Source organism: Macaca nemestrina, chromosome 1 (genome assembly GCF_043159975.1).
Source record: "Macaca nemestrina isolate mMacNem1 chromosome 1, mMacNem.hap1, whole genome shotgun sequence".
Classification (NCBI taxonomy): Eukaryota; Metazoa; Chordata; class Mammalia; order Primates; family Cercopithecidae; genus Macaca; species Macaca nemestrina.
In genome coordinates this window covers 230,193,372-230,209,603 of record NC_092125.1, presented here as the reverse complement: position 1 = coordinate 230,209,603, position 16,232 = coordinate 230,193,372, and the positions used below count along the sequence as shown (strand labels likewise).

Sequence of the window (16,232 nt, the reverse complement as noted above, 5' to 3'; positions counted from 1 at the left end):
CTGGGTTCAAGTGATCTTCAAGTGTCTGCCTTAGCCTCCTGGGTTCAAGTGATCTTCAAGTGCCTGCCTTCCAGTGATCTGCCTCCGCCTCCTGGGTTCAAGTGATCTTCAAGTAGTCTGCCTTGAAGTGTCTGGGTTCAAGTGATCTTCAAGTGTCTGCCTTAGCCTCCCAGGTAGCTAGGATTACAGGCGCCCACCACCATGCCCAGCTAATTTTTTTTAATTTTAGTAGAGACAGAGTTTCACCATGTTGGCCAGGCTGTTCTCCAACTCCTGACCTGAAGTGATCTGCCTGCCTTGGCCTCCCAAAGTGTTGGGATTACAGGTGTGAGCCACTGTGCCTGGCAAAAGTTGTAAATTAATTTCCCTGGTTATCATAAAATGACTTTACAAGACACATTTCCAAATTATAGTTTGTTGATCAATAAATCACAAAGTTATTCAAAGCAGGTGAAGGTCACAGCTCATGAGAAAAGGATCACATTAGAAGTGGAGAATGACACCTTCAGGGAGGGCAGTGTTTGAACAGTAAAGAGCCGAAACACTTCTCATAGGGCGCTTCAACTATATTTTGCTTCCAATTCATCTATTATGGAAAATCCTTCCTGTGCTTTGCAGGACATTTTCACAGCGTTAATTCTAGCTGCTCTTGTAATTAAACTAGAAACGTATAAAAGCTCAAACCAGCAAGACTGACTTGCTCCCTCATGAAAAGGCCCACACGGTCTTCCCGCATCCCAGGCAACTTCTCCCCGTCCTTCGTCACCCAGGGACCCCAGCTTGCTCCTGGTTGGTCCACTCGGCTTCTACGTGCAGGTGGTTGCAGGAAGAGGCCATGGAGACAGCGCTCCCGACGGCTTCTCTCCGCTGCCCTGGGCGAACACACGCTGCGAGCTGCTCCCTGATGCCGCTGGGGCTGGGGAGGGCGGCTCTTGTCAGGCAGCTGCACACGCACCTCTCCATGGCCTGGAGAGCCCGGCCTTCTCCACCACACACACTAGGAAAGCCTGGCACTTCTGCGGCAGACAAGTGGGCGTGGAAGTACACTCAAGAGAAGGGAAGAGGCCCTGTCCCAAGGGCCTCAGTGGTGAACAGGTCTAAAAGATGGACCCGTGCCAGGCGCAGTGGCTCACGCCTGTCATCCCAACACTCTGGGAGGCCAAGGCGGGCGGATCACCTGAGGTCAGGAGTTCGAGACCAGCCTGGCCAACATGGTGAAACCCCCGTCTCTACTAAAAATATGAAACATTAGCCAGGCATGGTGGTGCATGCCTGTAATCCCAGCTACTTGAGAGGCTGAGGCCGGAGAATCGCTTGAACCTGGGAGGCAGAGTTTACAGTGAGCCGAGATCGCGCCACTGCACTCCAGCCTGGGCAACAGAGACTCAGTCTCAAAAAAAAAAAAAAAAAGAGATGGACCCAGCCTTACGAACATTTGGGAGCAGGACACTGAGGCAGGATGCACTTCCTCCCCTCAGCTCCCAGGCATTGAGAAAGGAATCCAGTTTTAGAACATACGACTGCTTTCAAAGTATTTTCAAAATATATTTTATTTCTTTCTTACATGTATTTTGCAAAATTTCCAAAGTAAATGTTAGCTCTGCATACAGAAATAAGAGTTCTTTAAGAACTAGCATTGAATTCATCACAAGCATGATCAAATTATGATAATGGAAAACAAACTTGCCTATGACCAAAGCTACTGAGCTGAAGTGAAGAGCTGTCTTTACAAAAATCCCTCTCACTGAGCCCACTGCCCTGCAGCTGACTCAAGCCATCACCATGTATGTACGTGTACAAGGACACTGGCCGGGCATGGTGGCTCACACCTGTCGTCCCAGCACTTTGGGAGGCTGAGGCAGGCGGATCACCTGAGGTCAGCAGTTTGAGACCAGCCTGGCCAACATGGTGAAACCCCTGTGTCTACTAATAATACAAAAACTAGCTGGGCATGGTGGCGCACGCCTGTAATCTCAGCTACTCAGGAGGCTGAGGCAAGAGAATCACTTGAACCTGGGAGGTGGAGGTTGCAGTGAGCCGAGATGGCGCCATTGCATTCCAGCCTGGGCGACAAGAAACTCTGTCTTCAAGAAAAAAAAAAAAAAAAAAGAAAGGACATTGGTACAGTACAGCAGCTTTGCAACCTCAAAGACTGTCTGAGTTTGAGTTCCCATGAGTGTATCCTCCACAGGTATTCAGTGCTTTGCACTATTGACTTTGATGGGTCAGTTCTGAAGTCTGATTAAGACATTCTCTTGGAGATACATTTTATATAAATCTTGTAATGTGCTAAACTGTCAAATTGTTAATGGTATGAAATAGGGCAAGGACATCATTTTGTATGGTCTCTACATTTCTGCATCATCATCATCATCATCATCATCATCATCTTTGGCTCTGAAATGCATTTTTCTGAACTCTCGTCTGCTCATTGAAGGACACGATGAAGACGCAGGTGGGAGGTCCTTAGAGAAGAAAACATGGCTTCAGTCATGAGCAACACACATCTGCACCCGCATCTGCAGCGTGCCCCATCCAGCAGCTCTGGGGCTCGCAAAGCGCTCTTCCCTTTCAGACGCGTGAAAACGCCTGAGTCCCAGCATTCACCTCTAGGTGAGAGCTTCCTCCCTACTGGGCTGATCGGGTAAAAAGAAGGAAAGATGCTGGGTTCAAAACAAAAGAAAGCAACAGCAAGTGTGGGGTGGATGTTCAAAAAAACCACAAACCTGATTTCATGGAAACACACCTGTGGCTGCGGGAGACCCCCTCCCACCGCCGCCTTTCCCAATGGCAGTGATTCTCAGCTCGGGAGATGGAGGGAGGGCCCCCAATTAGCCAATGTTTTCATTTTCTCCTCGTGGGTTAAAATGATTAATTTATGTTTAATGTTGTGTCGAGGCATTATTTACCTGCACTGAGTGGGGAGTGTGTGACTTGAAAGTGCGGCTGGCTGCCTGAGTACCCACGGGAGGAGGAAGGCGCCGCCCTTACCTGCATGAGCTCAACGTTTCCAAAGAACCGGCTCACGGGCATTGGCTGATTGCTGTCGTCATCCAGAAAGATACTGTTGTCCATCTGAAGTGGTGGCTTCTGCACGTCCTCTGTCTCTAGCCCTGGCTCGTTCTGCTTCTGCACAGTGGAGCTGCTATTGGATTCTTCTGCTCCTGACCCAGCACTGTGCTTCGGCACGGACAGGCCGTCTTTAGCCTTTGCTAAGCGGGAGTCACTCACAACTCTGCAGCCACCGAGGGGAAGACTTGCAACCCCCCGCTGCACGGAAACGCCAGCCTCGCTGCCTGGAAGCAAGGCACTGCTTTCAGCAAACTCATTTTTACAAGGGGCCTCAGGTGTCACTTTTGGCAAAGAAGCACTGTCATTCTTAGGGACAAGCTTCTGTAATTCTGACTTCACAAGATGACCTTTGTCACATTTGAACTTCTTGGACGTTCGCCTGTCTGTGGCTTTGTGGGATGAGGAAGTCTGTCAAGGAAAAAAAAAAAAGTAAGGGGAACCAGACACATCTAGCAAATAAAACAGGATTCAATCCAGAGGCTAGTATTTCTTCTCACATCTGAAATGATGAAGATGCTGTGACCACAACTTTCACAGATCCCCATTTCACTGTTCTGCCACCAAGGGACAAAATACAAGGGAGACTGAATTTAGACACACCCCACATCACTCCTACACTTTCAGTTTCCCTAGTGGTGTTACAGCTCCTGAGGCGAATTCTGAAGCACACATTTATATGTTACACAATTACAATAAAAGAGCCCAGCTTTCATTCACTTCTGCTAGGGCATAAGCTCTGGGAAGGAAGGGGTCTTTGCTTTATTCACCGATTAGGGCTTGGCACACAGTAGGTGCTCAAGAAATATTTGTTAAATTGACTTTGACAAAATTTTACCAAGCACCTCATTATGAGCAAAGCTCTGTGCTACATGCTGGCATATGGCCAAGTCCCAGCCCCTCAGCTTGGGCTCCGGGAAGCGGCTCTACTTCACCGGGAAGTTCAGGAACTCACTCCTCGGAAGTGACGGCTGGGCTGGGGTGGACGGCAGACGGCATGAGATTCCTTTCCCCACCCACTCTGCCTTTCTCTTCAAGCCTCTGGGGGTGAGGCTGCACGGCAATGGGCCAGCATGACTCGACAGCCCACCTAAGAACAGAGCAATGAGCACAAGTGGCCTCAGAGCTGGGTCTAGACACACACACGGGTGGGCAGTGCTAGTATCAGAGCCTGGTCTAGACACACACACGGGTGGGCAGGTGCTAGGATCAGAGCCTGGTCTAGACACACACACGGGTGGGCAGGTGCTAGCATCAGAGCCTGGGTCTAGACACACATACCTGGGTGGGGAGGTGCTAGGATCAGAGCCCGGGTCTAGACACACACACGGGTGTGCAGGTGCTAGGATCAGAGCCCGGTCTAGACACACACACGGGTGGGCAGGTGCTAGGATCAGAGCCCAGGTCTAGACACACACATAGGTGGGCAGGTGCTAGCATCAGAGCCTAGTTCTAGACACACACATAGGTGGGCAGGTGCTAGGATCACAGCCCGGGTCTAGACACACACATAGGTGGGCAGGTGCTAGCATCAGAGCCTGGGTCTAGACACACACACACGGGTGGGGAGGTGCTAGGATCAGAGCCCGGGTCTAGACTCACACACACAGGTGGGCAGGTGCTAGCATCAGAGCCTGGATCTAGACACACACACACGGGTGGGGAGGTGCTAGGATCAGAGCCCGGGTCTAGACACACACACACAGGTGGGCAGGTGCTAGCATCAGAGCCTGGGTCTAGACACACACACACGGGTGGGGAGGTGCTAGGATCAGAGCCCGGGTCTAGACACACACACACAGGTGGGCAGGTGCTAGGATCAGAGCCCGGGTCTAGACACACACACGAGTGTGCAGGTGCTAGGATCAGAGCCTGGTCTAGACACACACATGGGTGGGCAGGTGCTAGCATCAGAGCCCGGGTCTAGACACACACACGGGTGGGCAGGTGCTAGCATCAGAGCCTGGGTCTAGACACACACACACGGGCGGGCAGGTGCTAGCATCAGAGCCCGGGTCTAGACACACACACGGGTGTGCAGTGCTAGGATCAGAGCCTGGTCTAGACACACACATGGGTGGGTAGGTGCTAGGATCACAGCCCAGGTCTAGACACACACACGGGTGGGCAGGTGCTAGCATCAGAGCCTGGGTCTAGACACACACACACACGGGTGGGGAGGTGCTAGCATCAGAGCCCGGGTCTAGACACACACATGGGTGTGCAGGTGCTAGCATCAGAGCCCGGGTCTAGACACACACATGGGTGTGCAGGTGCTAGCATCAGAGCCTGGGTCTAGACACACACACACGGGCGGGCAGGTGCTAGGATCAGAGCCCGGGTCTAGACACACACACGGGTGTGCAGTGCTAGGATCAGAGCCTGGTCTAGACATACATATGGGTGGGGAGGTGCTAGGAAAGTCAGCCCCGGCCTGCCAAGTGTGTCTTTCTCTGAAGGCAATTACAGTGCTGCCACCTTTTCTTCTGAAATAGTCCCCCTCTGGCAGACAAGTAACATTCGATATTTTTATAAAGCAACACATCTTGGCGTGGCAATTTTGTATAAAAATGGACCCTCGAGTCAGGATCTTGGCGTTCTCCATGGTAACAGGGCTCACCAGACATGCTGTCTTGGCAGACGTGGAACCAGCGGCTTCCTGGGCAGAGGCCAACCCGGCTGCCGAACAACTTCGTGCTTTCAAGCGCGCCGAAGACCGCACTGCACCTGTGAGCTGACAGATGGAGAGCCACTCAGAGAGCGATCTCAGGAAGGCGGCGTGACCGTGCAGACGAGAACTTCCCACCTAAAGAACACCCGAAGACGGCCCCTCCCACTCCAGGATTTTATCATCTTTGTGGAGACAGCTGTGGCCCGAATGTGTAAATCCAAACCAAACTGTGCCTGGGATTAGGATACAGGATCTACTCTTTCCACGATCTCGGAGGCTTGGGACAATCTGTCCCCCTTACCTTGTATGTTTCCAGTAACCACCATTTGTCCATTAGTGGGAATTAAGTCAACTTCGAAGCATTTAGAATAAGCAGCACATGCCTTCCTTAGAAGGATCTCCAACTTTTATACATTGTCAAAGTTCTTAGAAAAAGGTAACATGAGGAAACCAAAGTTTCTCTCCCTCAAATTAGAGTTCTATTCTATCAGTTGAAAGCAGCTAGCTCCTGTTTCACAAATCTTAACATTAACAAACTGGTCCACCTCTCTTTTATCCTGAATGAAAAGCAAACTCTTCTAATAACAAAAAAGAAATTAATTAAAGACATAACATTCAAAATAACTATTGAGGAATAATTTTCGGTTTTCAGAAAAGTTGCAAAAAATAGTACAAAGAAAGTGGTGTGATAGCTCATACCTGTAATCCCAGCTACTTCGGAGGCTGAGGTAGGAGGACTGCTTGAGCCCAGGAGTTCAAGACCAGCCTGGGCAACACAGCGAGATCCCATCTTTAAAAAAATTAAAAAAAAAATTAGCCAGGTGTGGTGGTGTGCACCTCTAGTTCCAGCTACGTGAGAGGCTGAGGTGAGAGGATCGCTTGATCCCAGGAGTTTGAGGCTGCAGTGAGCTATGACTGCACCACTGCACTCCACTCAGGTGACAGAGTAAGACCATGTCTGTGAAAAAATAATAATAGTAAAACAGTACAGAGAGTTGCCATGTAGCCTTCACTCAGCTTCCACTAATGTTAAACAACTACAGGACATTGTCAACATTAAAAACTAAGCGACAGTATAGTACTCTTCACTAAACTACAGATTTTATTTGTATTTTATCAGTTTCTCCATGAACTGTTCTTCTGTTCCAGAATCCAGTCCAGAATATCACACTGCACTTAGAAAACTCGAAAGGAAGGAGTGTGAGTAGTAGAAGCAATAAACAGGAGCAATGCAGGTTGACGTGACCAGGAAAGGCCCAGGAGCTGCTGCCAACAGGTCCTAGAACTGGAACCCAGAAGGGGACGGATGAAGAGCGCCCTGCCCAACAGCAGATAAGAGAAATAAAGGAAAAAAAAATAGAAATAATCTGTCTCTGCCATGCACTCCATAGCCCAAGACAGCTCCAGAAGCCCTATGGGGTGGCAGCTCCAAGGCCTCGTGATACTGTGGCAGTGAGAGTGTGCGTCTGAAACAGGAGGGAGAAGAGCAGGCAGCAGCCCACCAGAGGCCAGGACACCTGCCGGCTGTACACAGGACACACCAGGTACCCACAGGCTGGGTGAAGTGCCTGCTACCACAGCACATGGAGGGGCTGGGCCTCCGTCCTCTTACAAGGGCAGGGCTTTGCTGAGAGCCCCGCAGATGTCATGGTTACAGTTACACCAAGGGGACTGAGGCAACAGAGGTTACAGAACTTGCTAAGAGTTGCCATAAACATCTCTCATCAAAATCCTCCCACCGGGTCCTAAACACGCCCGTCTCCCTAAAACGTCACTGCAGGGAAAGGACATCTCTGTCCTAGAAAGTCACTGACCCTCCTCTCCTCCTCGCTGTGAGTCCTCCTCCGGGCACTTTGCTGCTCTGCGCGGAGTATGCTGTGTGGGGAGCCCGCCTCGGTGCCTGAGCAGCTTTAAAGGGGTGGCACGCCCATTTCAGATGAGGACGACTTGGGTGAGGAGCTTATGAGGTTACACAAGTGATGCCTGGCCTCCAAATCTCTGTTCCATCACAACAGCTCACCCTAGATACGACCCCCAAAAGCTGCCTGAGGTGAGGACTGAAATGAAGAAGCTGTCACCCGCTCCGTGTTCTAGGCCTGCAGGTCTTTTCCCACAGCAGGTGCTTCTCAAGTTTCTGTCAGCATCTTGGCAGCAGTGGTTCTGAACTTTTTGCGTGCAACAGGTTCATCAGGTGGACCTTTCGGCCCCTTCCGCAGAGAAAAGCCAGACGATCTGGTGGGCCTGGAAGCATGGGCTGTTACAGACACCTGAGCAGGCCATTTGCTGTCCCCTCTGGATTGACAGGAGCCAAAATACGAGAGCAGCTTAGCTTCAGTTTCATCATGGATTAACCACCTCCAAGGTGTCAACTCCAAAATGTCAGAAATTGGTCACAGTCTCGCTTGCAGATTCCTGCTCTGCAGTTGGGCAGCTTGGATTGCTCCCGCAGTCCAAAAAAGGAAAGACTTTCTCATCACTGAGATTCTCCTGATTCTAGTACATTGTTTAATAACTGGTATGTCAGAAGCACAAACACGGTTTCTCCAAAAGGGATGGCCGAGACTGACTACGACATGAAACACGGTTTCCCCAAAAGGGCTGGCCGAGACTGACTTCAGCATGATGGCCTGAGGAGCTTCACTGACCTCCTACTCAGAGAAGGTGATGAGCAGTCCCCCAACAGCCACTTAGAGAGCCTTTGGAAATGGTCCTATGGGAACCCAGCAAATGAAGAAACACTCGCTCCGGAACACCTACATACATTCGGTAAGGACATGGAGAGTCTGTGGCATTTAAGCGCCATCCTGCTTCAGTCAAGAACACAGGGCCACCTCCCCAGCTCCCAGGCGGCGGGGTTTCTTCCCAGGAGAGGCAGGACAGCAGTGCTTCCCTTTCTGCTCTCATCCCACCTGTGGCTGAGACTAGGTCCTGAGTGAGTAGGATTGAGAAGAGGGGAATTCCTTTCTGCTCAGACCCTATTTATAGAATGGAGGCTTCACCTTGGCTCCGTTCTACAGCAGGTTTGAGCCTCTGCCGGAGGCTCCGCCCAGTGAACCAAGAAGACTGGGGCCCCATCAACCTTGTCCCAGATGTAAGGTGGTTCCAGGCCGGGGGAGGCAAACTTGGGGGATCTCAGGCTGCTGCTGGCTCCCCCAACCCCCATTCAGAGAGAAGCCTATTACTGTCCTCAGCTGCATGGCCCTGGCTCAGAGGCTCTGCCTGGGGTGAGAGGCAGGCAACTAAACAGACAGTTCTTAAGTCTCCCCAAAGGCACCAAATTCACTGCAATGGAATGTGGAGAAGTTCAAGCCTAAGGGAGCTTGCTCAAGAACAGTGGAGGCTGTGATGAAGGAGTAGGGGCAGTGGAGAATCAAGCAATAGGCCAAGTTGTAGGCCAACTAGTTTGCAGAAGAGAACCAGAGACTACCATGGCTGGGAGGAGCCCTCTTGGGCCTAGAACAAACTAATCAAACACTGACCTTAGAAAATATCCCTTCAAAGAAGCCACAATTTGATTGGATTAGTTTGCAGAGCAACTTATGCCTAGGCTGTTGCTGAGAACAGCACAATAAGCTGGCATTAGTGAAGTTTAACAGCTGGATGTGGTCAGGGAAAGAGGAAAAGGACCCCGCTAAAACCACCGTCATCCAGGATGGCTGTGGGCATACCCAAAGCTGGGTGCCACCCCCCACCAGCAATATCAGAGGCAGGAGAATGGCGTGAACCCGCGAGGCGGAACTTGAAGTGAGCCAAGATTACACCACTGCACTCCAGCCTGGGTGGCAGGGGAAACATATATCAAAACAATCTACTCAGTTGCTAAACAAAGAAGCATATCAACAATGACAAGCCCCAGGGTTGTGGACAGTACCCAGAATTGCTAAAATATATTATCTAAAATGTCAAAAAAATTATGAAGACAGAATTCCAACAAAAAATTATGAAGCACTCAAAGAAACAGAAAAGTAGACTCACACACTGGAATAAAAGCAGGCCACAGAAGCTGTCTGTGAGAGTGACCAGATGTTAGATTTATACATATATAAAGGACAAGTTAGCCATGATAAACAAGATCAAGATCATGAATAAAGAAGAAAGATAAGATAATGTTGCATCAAAGAGACTATCAATAAAGAGAAATTACTTAAAAACCAAATGGAAATTCTGGAGTAGAAAAGTATAAAACCTGAAATAACAAAATTCACTGGAAGGGTTCAATAGTAGATATGAACTGGCAGGATAAGCAAACTTGAAGGTAGATCGATAGATTATGCACGCTGAAGAACACAGAAAAAAAAGAATGAAGAAAAATAAAGCAAGGCGCAGAGAAATGCTGGACACCATTAAGTGCACTAACACACACATAATAAGAACCACAAAAATGTAAAGACAAAGGAGCAGAAAAAGTATTTGAAGAAATAACAGCTGAGAACTTCTCAAATTTATAGAAAAACATTAACCTACATATCCAGGAATCTTTTTTTTGTTTGTTTTGTTTTGTTTTGTTTTGAGACGGAGTCTCGCTCTGTCACCCAGGCTGGAGTGCAGTGGTGTAATCTTGGCTCACTTCAAGTTCCGCCTCCTGGGTTCACGCCATTCTCCTGCCTCAGCCTCCTGAGTAGCTGGGAGTACAGGTGTATACCACCACGCCTGGATACTTTTTTGTATTTTTAGTAGAGACGGGGTTTCACCACGTTAGCCAGGATGGTCTTGATCTCCTGACCTTGTGATCTGCCTGCCTCGGCCTCCCAAAGTGCTGGGATTACAGGTGTGAGCCACCGCACCTGACCCCATATCCAGGAATCTTAATGAACTGAACTCCAAATAGGATACATGCAAAGAGATCCACAGACACATCACTGAAAAAATACAAAGATCAAAGGTAAAATCTTGAAAGCCACAAGAGAACAAAATCTTGAAAGCCACAAGAAGAAAGCCACTTAGAAGGGAACCTCAATAAATGAACCACTGACTGAAACAATGGAGAATATTCAAACATATTCAAAGTACTCAAACAAACCTGTTAACCAAGAATCCTATATCCAGCAAAGCTATACTTCAAAAATGGGCTGGGCATGGTGGCTTATGCCTGTAATCCCAGCACTTTGGGAGGCTGAGGTGGTGGATCACCTGAGGTCAGGAGTTTTAGACCAGCCTGGTCAACATGGTGAAACCCCATCTCCAGTAAAAATACAAAAATTAGCCAGGTGTAGGGGCGGGCTCCTGTAATCCCAGCAGTTCCAGAGGCTGAGGTGAGAATCACTTGAACCTGGGAGGTGGAGGCTGCAGTTGGCTGAGATCACATCTCTGCACTCCAGCCTGGGCAACAGAGCGAGACTCTGGTCTCAAAACAAAAAAACAAAATAAAAACTCACTTTACAAGAAATACTAAAAGAAGTTCGTCAGGCTGAAAGCAAGTGACCCCAGACAGTAATTCAAACCCACACACGCCCACACAAACAGCACCAGTAAAGGTAATTATGTTCTTATAAAGATAGTTTGAATGCCTATTTTTCTACCTCCTTCTCATAATTTTAAAAAGCAATTGTATACAATAACTTGTATGTAATATATACAGACGTGTACTATATTTGCCAATAACAAAACAAAGAAAGTGGGTGAAGGCAAAGCCCTACTGGTTGAGGAAATGACCACAGACAGAAAGTAATAATGATCACACTGTATTGTTGAGTTTGTAACATTATCAGATGTAATACATATAACAAAATACCACAAAAATAACCTATAACGGTAACTTTTCCTTATCACTTGGAATTAACCTAGTACAAATCTGAAGCTTAAGATGTATATGGAGAGTATGAAGATTAAGATGTATACGGTAAAACACAGAGCAAGCACTGGAAAAAACTCAAGAAATGTAGTTAAAAAATCATTAAATTAAAATGCTACATTAGAAAATATTCACTTTAATCCACTTAAAGAAGGAATAGGGGAAGAAAAAGACAGACTTGTATAAAGTAAAGAAAAAGTAAAATAGCATATGTAAACCTAACTACAGTATATCAATAATATTAAATGTGCACGGGCTAAACAATTCAATCAAAAGGCAGAAACTACCAGACTGGGTTTTAAAAAAGATCCAAATGTATGCTGCCTAGTTTTGGTTCAAAGATTAAAAATAGTAAAAGGAGTTGGAATTCACAAGTGGTCACTCCATTTGAACAAACCAGGAGAAAGCCTCCAAGCAGCTCAGAACCTCCCAGGTGGACCTGGACCCGCGCCAAGTGCACTGTGAAAAGGGTCTTTCACCTTTAACAGTTACACCCACGCGGTAAGCACTTGCCCCTTGCCAGACACTGGCACCCCCCTTCAATCCTCACCACCCTCTGGGTGGATCCCACATCACCCCACTTTTAGCACATTAAGTACATGGGGCCAACCTGAGGTCACACGCTGTGTGACCTCCACTGGAGTGGCAGCAGTTGAGGGGCACAAACTCAGCTCCGCAGCATCCAGCACTACCAGGAGTTGAAACCAGTTCTGGAGAGGGCACTCCACCTTCCTGGGAAAGTGGCCTGAAATCTCCCTTCAAGGGGGCGTGGCCTGGGAGGCCCCCTTCTCCCCGGGACGTGACCTGTGAGCTCCACTTCTCCCGAGGGCGTGGACCGGAGCCCCCTTCTCCCGGCAGCGTGGCCTGGGAGCTCCCCTTCTCCTGGGGGCATGGCCCGGAGCCCCCCTTCTGCGGGGGGCGATAACCTGGGAGGCCCCTTTTCCCGGGGACGTGACCTCTGAGCTCCATTTCTCCCTAAGGCGTGGCCCGGGGTCCCCATTCTCCCCGGTGCGTGGCCTGGGAGCTCCCCTTCTCCTGGGGGTGTGGCCTGGGAGCGCCCCTTCTCGCGGGGGCGTGGCCCGGATTCCCCCTTTCCCAGGGGCGTGACCTGGGAGCCCTCCTTCTCCCGGGACCCTGCCCTGGAGCCCCTCCCTTCTCCCGGGGGCGTGGTCTGGGAGCGCCCCTTCTCCCGGGAGCGTGGCCTGGAGCCCCCCGCTTCTCCCGGGGGCGAGGCCCAAGCGGAGGCCGTTCCTAGGTCACAGGCACCCCGTGACCCCGCCCCGGCTCTCCAGACAGCAGGTGGCCCGGAGTCCCCGCCCTGTCCAGCGCAGCTGTTGCCGAGCACCAGCCCTCACCTTCCGGCTCCTCATGAGTGTGAGCGCCGCAGCCAAGAACCGCGCGCCCCGGACCAACGCGTCCCGGCGGAGCGGCGACCCGGAGTCTGCAGAGCGCGCCGCGGCGGCGTCCGACGTGAGCAGAGCCAATCACAGCGCAGCGCCCTCGTCATGTGACCCCACAGTGTTGGCTTTTACGTAAGTGACGGGCGCAGCTCGCGGGCTTTGGGCCAGTGCTGGGACACTGGAGCAGTAAGTCGTCCTGTGGCAGGCCATGTTCGTGAGGGCGCGTCCCTTGGCAACCCTGTAGCCGCTATGTTTCCCACGCCCATGGCAGGCCTGGGAGGTTATGTTTGCGGGGGGTGCTTTTTTTGTAGCTTCTGTGTTTGCCATATTTGAAAGGGGCGGACGACCATGTTCGTGAACGGCGCTTCCCTTGGTGCACCTGTGGCCGCCATGTTTTGAGAGGGGTGGGCCACAATGTTCTTTAGGGGCACTTGCGTTGAAGCTTCTTTGGCCATCATGTTTGAGAGGGGCGGACGGCCATGTTTGTAAGGGGCGCTTCTCTTGGTGGGCCTATGGCCGCTATGTTTGAGAGGGGCAGGCAACTATGTTCGTGAGGGTTGCTTCCCTTGAAGCCTCTGTGGCCGCCATGTTTGAGAGCGGCGGACGGCCATGTTTGTGAGGGGCTCTTCCCTGGTGCGCCTGTGGCCGCCATGTTTGAGAGGGGCGTCTCCCCTGGCAGTCCCTGGCCAAGAGCCTGTAGGAGGGCGGGAAGTGCTTTCTCCAGTGCCGCAGAGCGCTGGTTTCTGAGCGCCGGTTAGCGGCGTTGAGCAGCGCGAGGGACCCCTAGGCCTGCCCTTGCTGCGGTCCCGCTGAGGAAGTTTGCGCGCTTGTCGCAGGCTGGGCTGCCCTGCGAGGTGCCGCTTTGGGTTGGGGTGGTCTCTGCTGTCCCCCACGTCGCGGGCGGGATCGGGCCTCAGTGGAGGCCGTCCGTGGGCCCAGGAGGCCAGGGTCCGGCGTCAGGCTGGGGGTCAGGTTTTCACCCCCTGTCACGTGCAAGGCGGGAACTGACCCCTCCGCTGTCCGATTACTCTCCGGGGCAAAAGTGGATTCGCAGCGGCTACGCCTCCTCTGGTGGCCACGCCCCTAGCGCGCTTGGGTGGACCCGCAGCGGCCACGCCTCCTCCAATGGCCACGCCCTATCAGGTCTGGGTGGACACACAGCGGCCACGCCTCCTCCAATGGCCACGCCCTATCAGGTCTGGGTGGACCCGCAGCGGCCACGCCTCCTCCAGTGACCACGCCCTATCTGGTCTGGGTGGACACACAGCGGCCACGCCTCCAGCAGACACTGCCTTAGCAGGCCTGAGCTGCTGTGATGCGTCCTCCTCGGCCGCTGCTTGACATCCTGGCCTTCACATCAGCTAAGGGAGGTGTTTATAAAGCTGAGGACCACTGTTCTGTTTTTTATTTTTATTTTTTATTTGAGACGGAGTCTCGCTTTGTCTCCCAGGCTGGAGTGCAGTGGCGTGATCTCAGCTCACTGCAACCTCCGCCTCCTGGGTTCAAGCGATTCTCCTGCCTCAGCCTCATGAGTGGCTGGGATTTCAGGCACGCGCCACCACGCCTGGCTAATTTTTGTATTTTTAGTAGAGATGGGGTTTCACCACGTTGGTCAGGCTGGTCTTGAACTCCTGACCTCAAATATTCCGCCCACCTTGGCCTCCCAAAGTGCTGGGATTACAGGCGTGAGCCACCGCTCCCGGCCCACTTTTCTGTTCTTAAGGATTTTAACATAGAAATGAAATCCAGCCTTGCCTGAAACCCTCCAGCCCTTGAGTTCTCTGGGCTCTAGGATGTGTGTCTTCAGAAAAGGGCGCGAGGTGGAAACCACGTCAGTGGCCGAGGACACCTGGCTCCTCCCCTCTCCGCCTGCACGTGGCTGCCCAGTCCAGGGCGGGCTCCCAGGTGCTCGGGCACAGGGCGCATCCAGCAGCTGGTACTGTGCTTTGCAAATAAATGAGAGTCGTATTTCCTTTTAAAATCATTATTAGTTTTTTGCAAGTGAGAACATTTAAATCAGGCAGTTTTGTTAGAAGCATTAGGTTTTCCACTTAAACTACAAAGGTTGAAAAGTGAACTGCGTTGCATTGTGAATCCTGGCCTGCTTGGGGTCCTTCTGTGCACTGTTACAAGGCAGGGTGTGATTAATAATCTCTTCCAAAAGCATCAGTGTGCCTGCTCTTACGGTATGACTCCCTCAAAGCCCAGACATGCAGCTGATGCCTCCTTTTAGTGCCTGAGAAGAGAGAGTATTTAAGGATCCTGCCAGCTTGAGCTCTATGCAGCCTCCACTCTCTTTAGAAGCGTGATGTTTGGTAATTAGATGGAGCCCTGAAATTAGACTGCACGTGGGGTTTTGCTTTCGGCAGTGAGTGAAGATGCTTGCAGCCCTGGTGTGTGCACACTCACACACGCTCCTACCTGGCTGTTGTACCCTCTCTCTTCCCAGCCCAGCCCCGCGATTCTCCCGTGTTTTTTCCCATGTTGTACAGCAGGGGAGGAGACAAATGTGTAACTGGCAGGAAATCCATTCCAAACGGAAACTTAATATAATCGCTGCCAGCTGTTCAGAAAAAAATGAGAGCCAGCGATACTTTGTTAAACACCTAGCCTGTCCCATTTTCGCAGAGATTGGTTTCATAATAAGCTTGGTTCAGTGGTTTTATTTCCCAGTCCTTGGGAGCTCAGAGTTCTCATCCACTGGGGCTTGGCTGGTTTGCCTGTCTTGTTTGTGGTTGGTGCCAGTTGATGTAAACGCCTCACTGCCTGGCCTCACCCGCCCGAAGGGGGCTCTGGGCTCCGAGCCATGTGGACTTGAACATCCCAAAGGGCACTCTCCTTCACTTCACCACTGTGGTCTGTCCCCTCCCCGGGTCTGGGATGAGGATGGTTTCTGGCCTCCCAGCTGCTGAGGCCTGACACTCAGGCCATTCGTGAACGTCTCTCTCGCCCTGCCCACATCCTATCAGATGCCGGTTGCTGTTAATTCTAGACTTTGAAGCCCCACGGCTGGTCTCACCTTTTCCTCTGGGTGGGTGGCCCACAGCTGTTGGGGTGTTCCCTGCTTCTGGGATCCAGAGCCATAGTCTTAGAGTGGCCTGTAAGTCCTGGCACGGTGCCTGGCACACTGTGGGTGCCCAGCAGCTGTTTGTTGAATGAGTGTGCAGAAGGGCTCCTGAGCTTACCCACTGTTGCCGCTCCCTGCTCCAGGGAGTCCAGACGCACAGACGCACAGAGTCCCAGCACCTGCTCCCCTGCCCCTCTGCTGTCCACATTGCCTCCCTGAGCCCCTGACCGCTGC

At 51.3% G+C, this 16,232-nt stretch overlaps 1 protein-coding gene and 1 long non-coding RNA gene across 2 annotated transcripts in view; one reads left to right on the top strand and one right to left on the bottom strand.

Annotated features, from left to right (window-relative positions):
• Positions 1 to 1,532: 1,532 nt before the first annotated feature.
• On the bottom strand, positions 1,533 to 13,027 carry C1H1orf174 (chromosome 1 C1orf174 homolog). Its single transcript, XM_011767183.2, has 4 exons — positions 12,887 to 13,027; positions 5,690 to 5,803; positions 2,992 to 3,480; positions 1,533 to 2,465 (listed from the first exon to the last, which is right to left on the bottom strand). Exons 1-4 carry the CDS (start codon positions 12,899 to 12,901, stop codon positions 2,349 to 2,351), a joined length of 735 nt encoding a protein of 244 aa, XP_011765485.2. The 5' UTR covers positions 12,902 to 13,027; the 3' UTR covers positions 1,533 to 2,348.
• Positions 12,936 to 16,232, top strand: part of LOC139355630 (uncharacterized) — a 28,049-nt gene continuing 24,752 nt past the window's right edge. Inside the window, exon 1 of the long non-coding RNA XR_011606420.1 lies at positions 12,936 to 13,063. This is a non-coding gene — a long non-coding RNA (uncharacterized lncRNA). The remainder of the gene's footprint in view (positions 13,064 to 16,232) is intronic.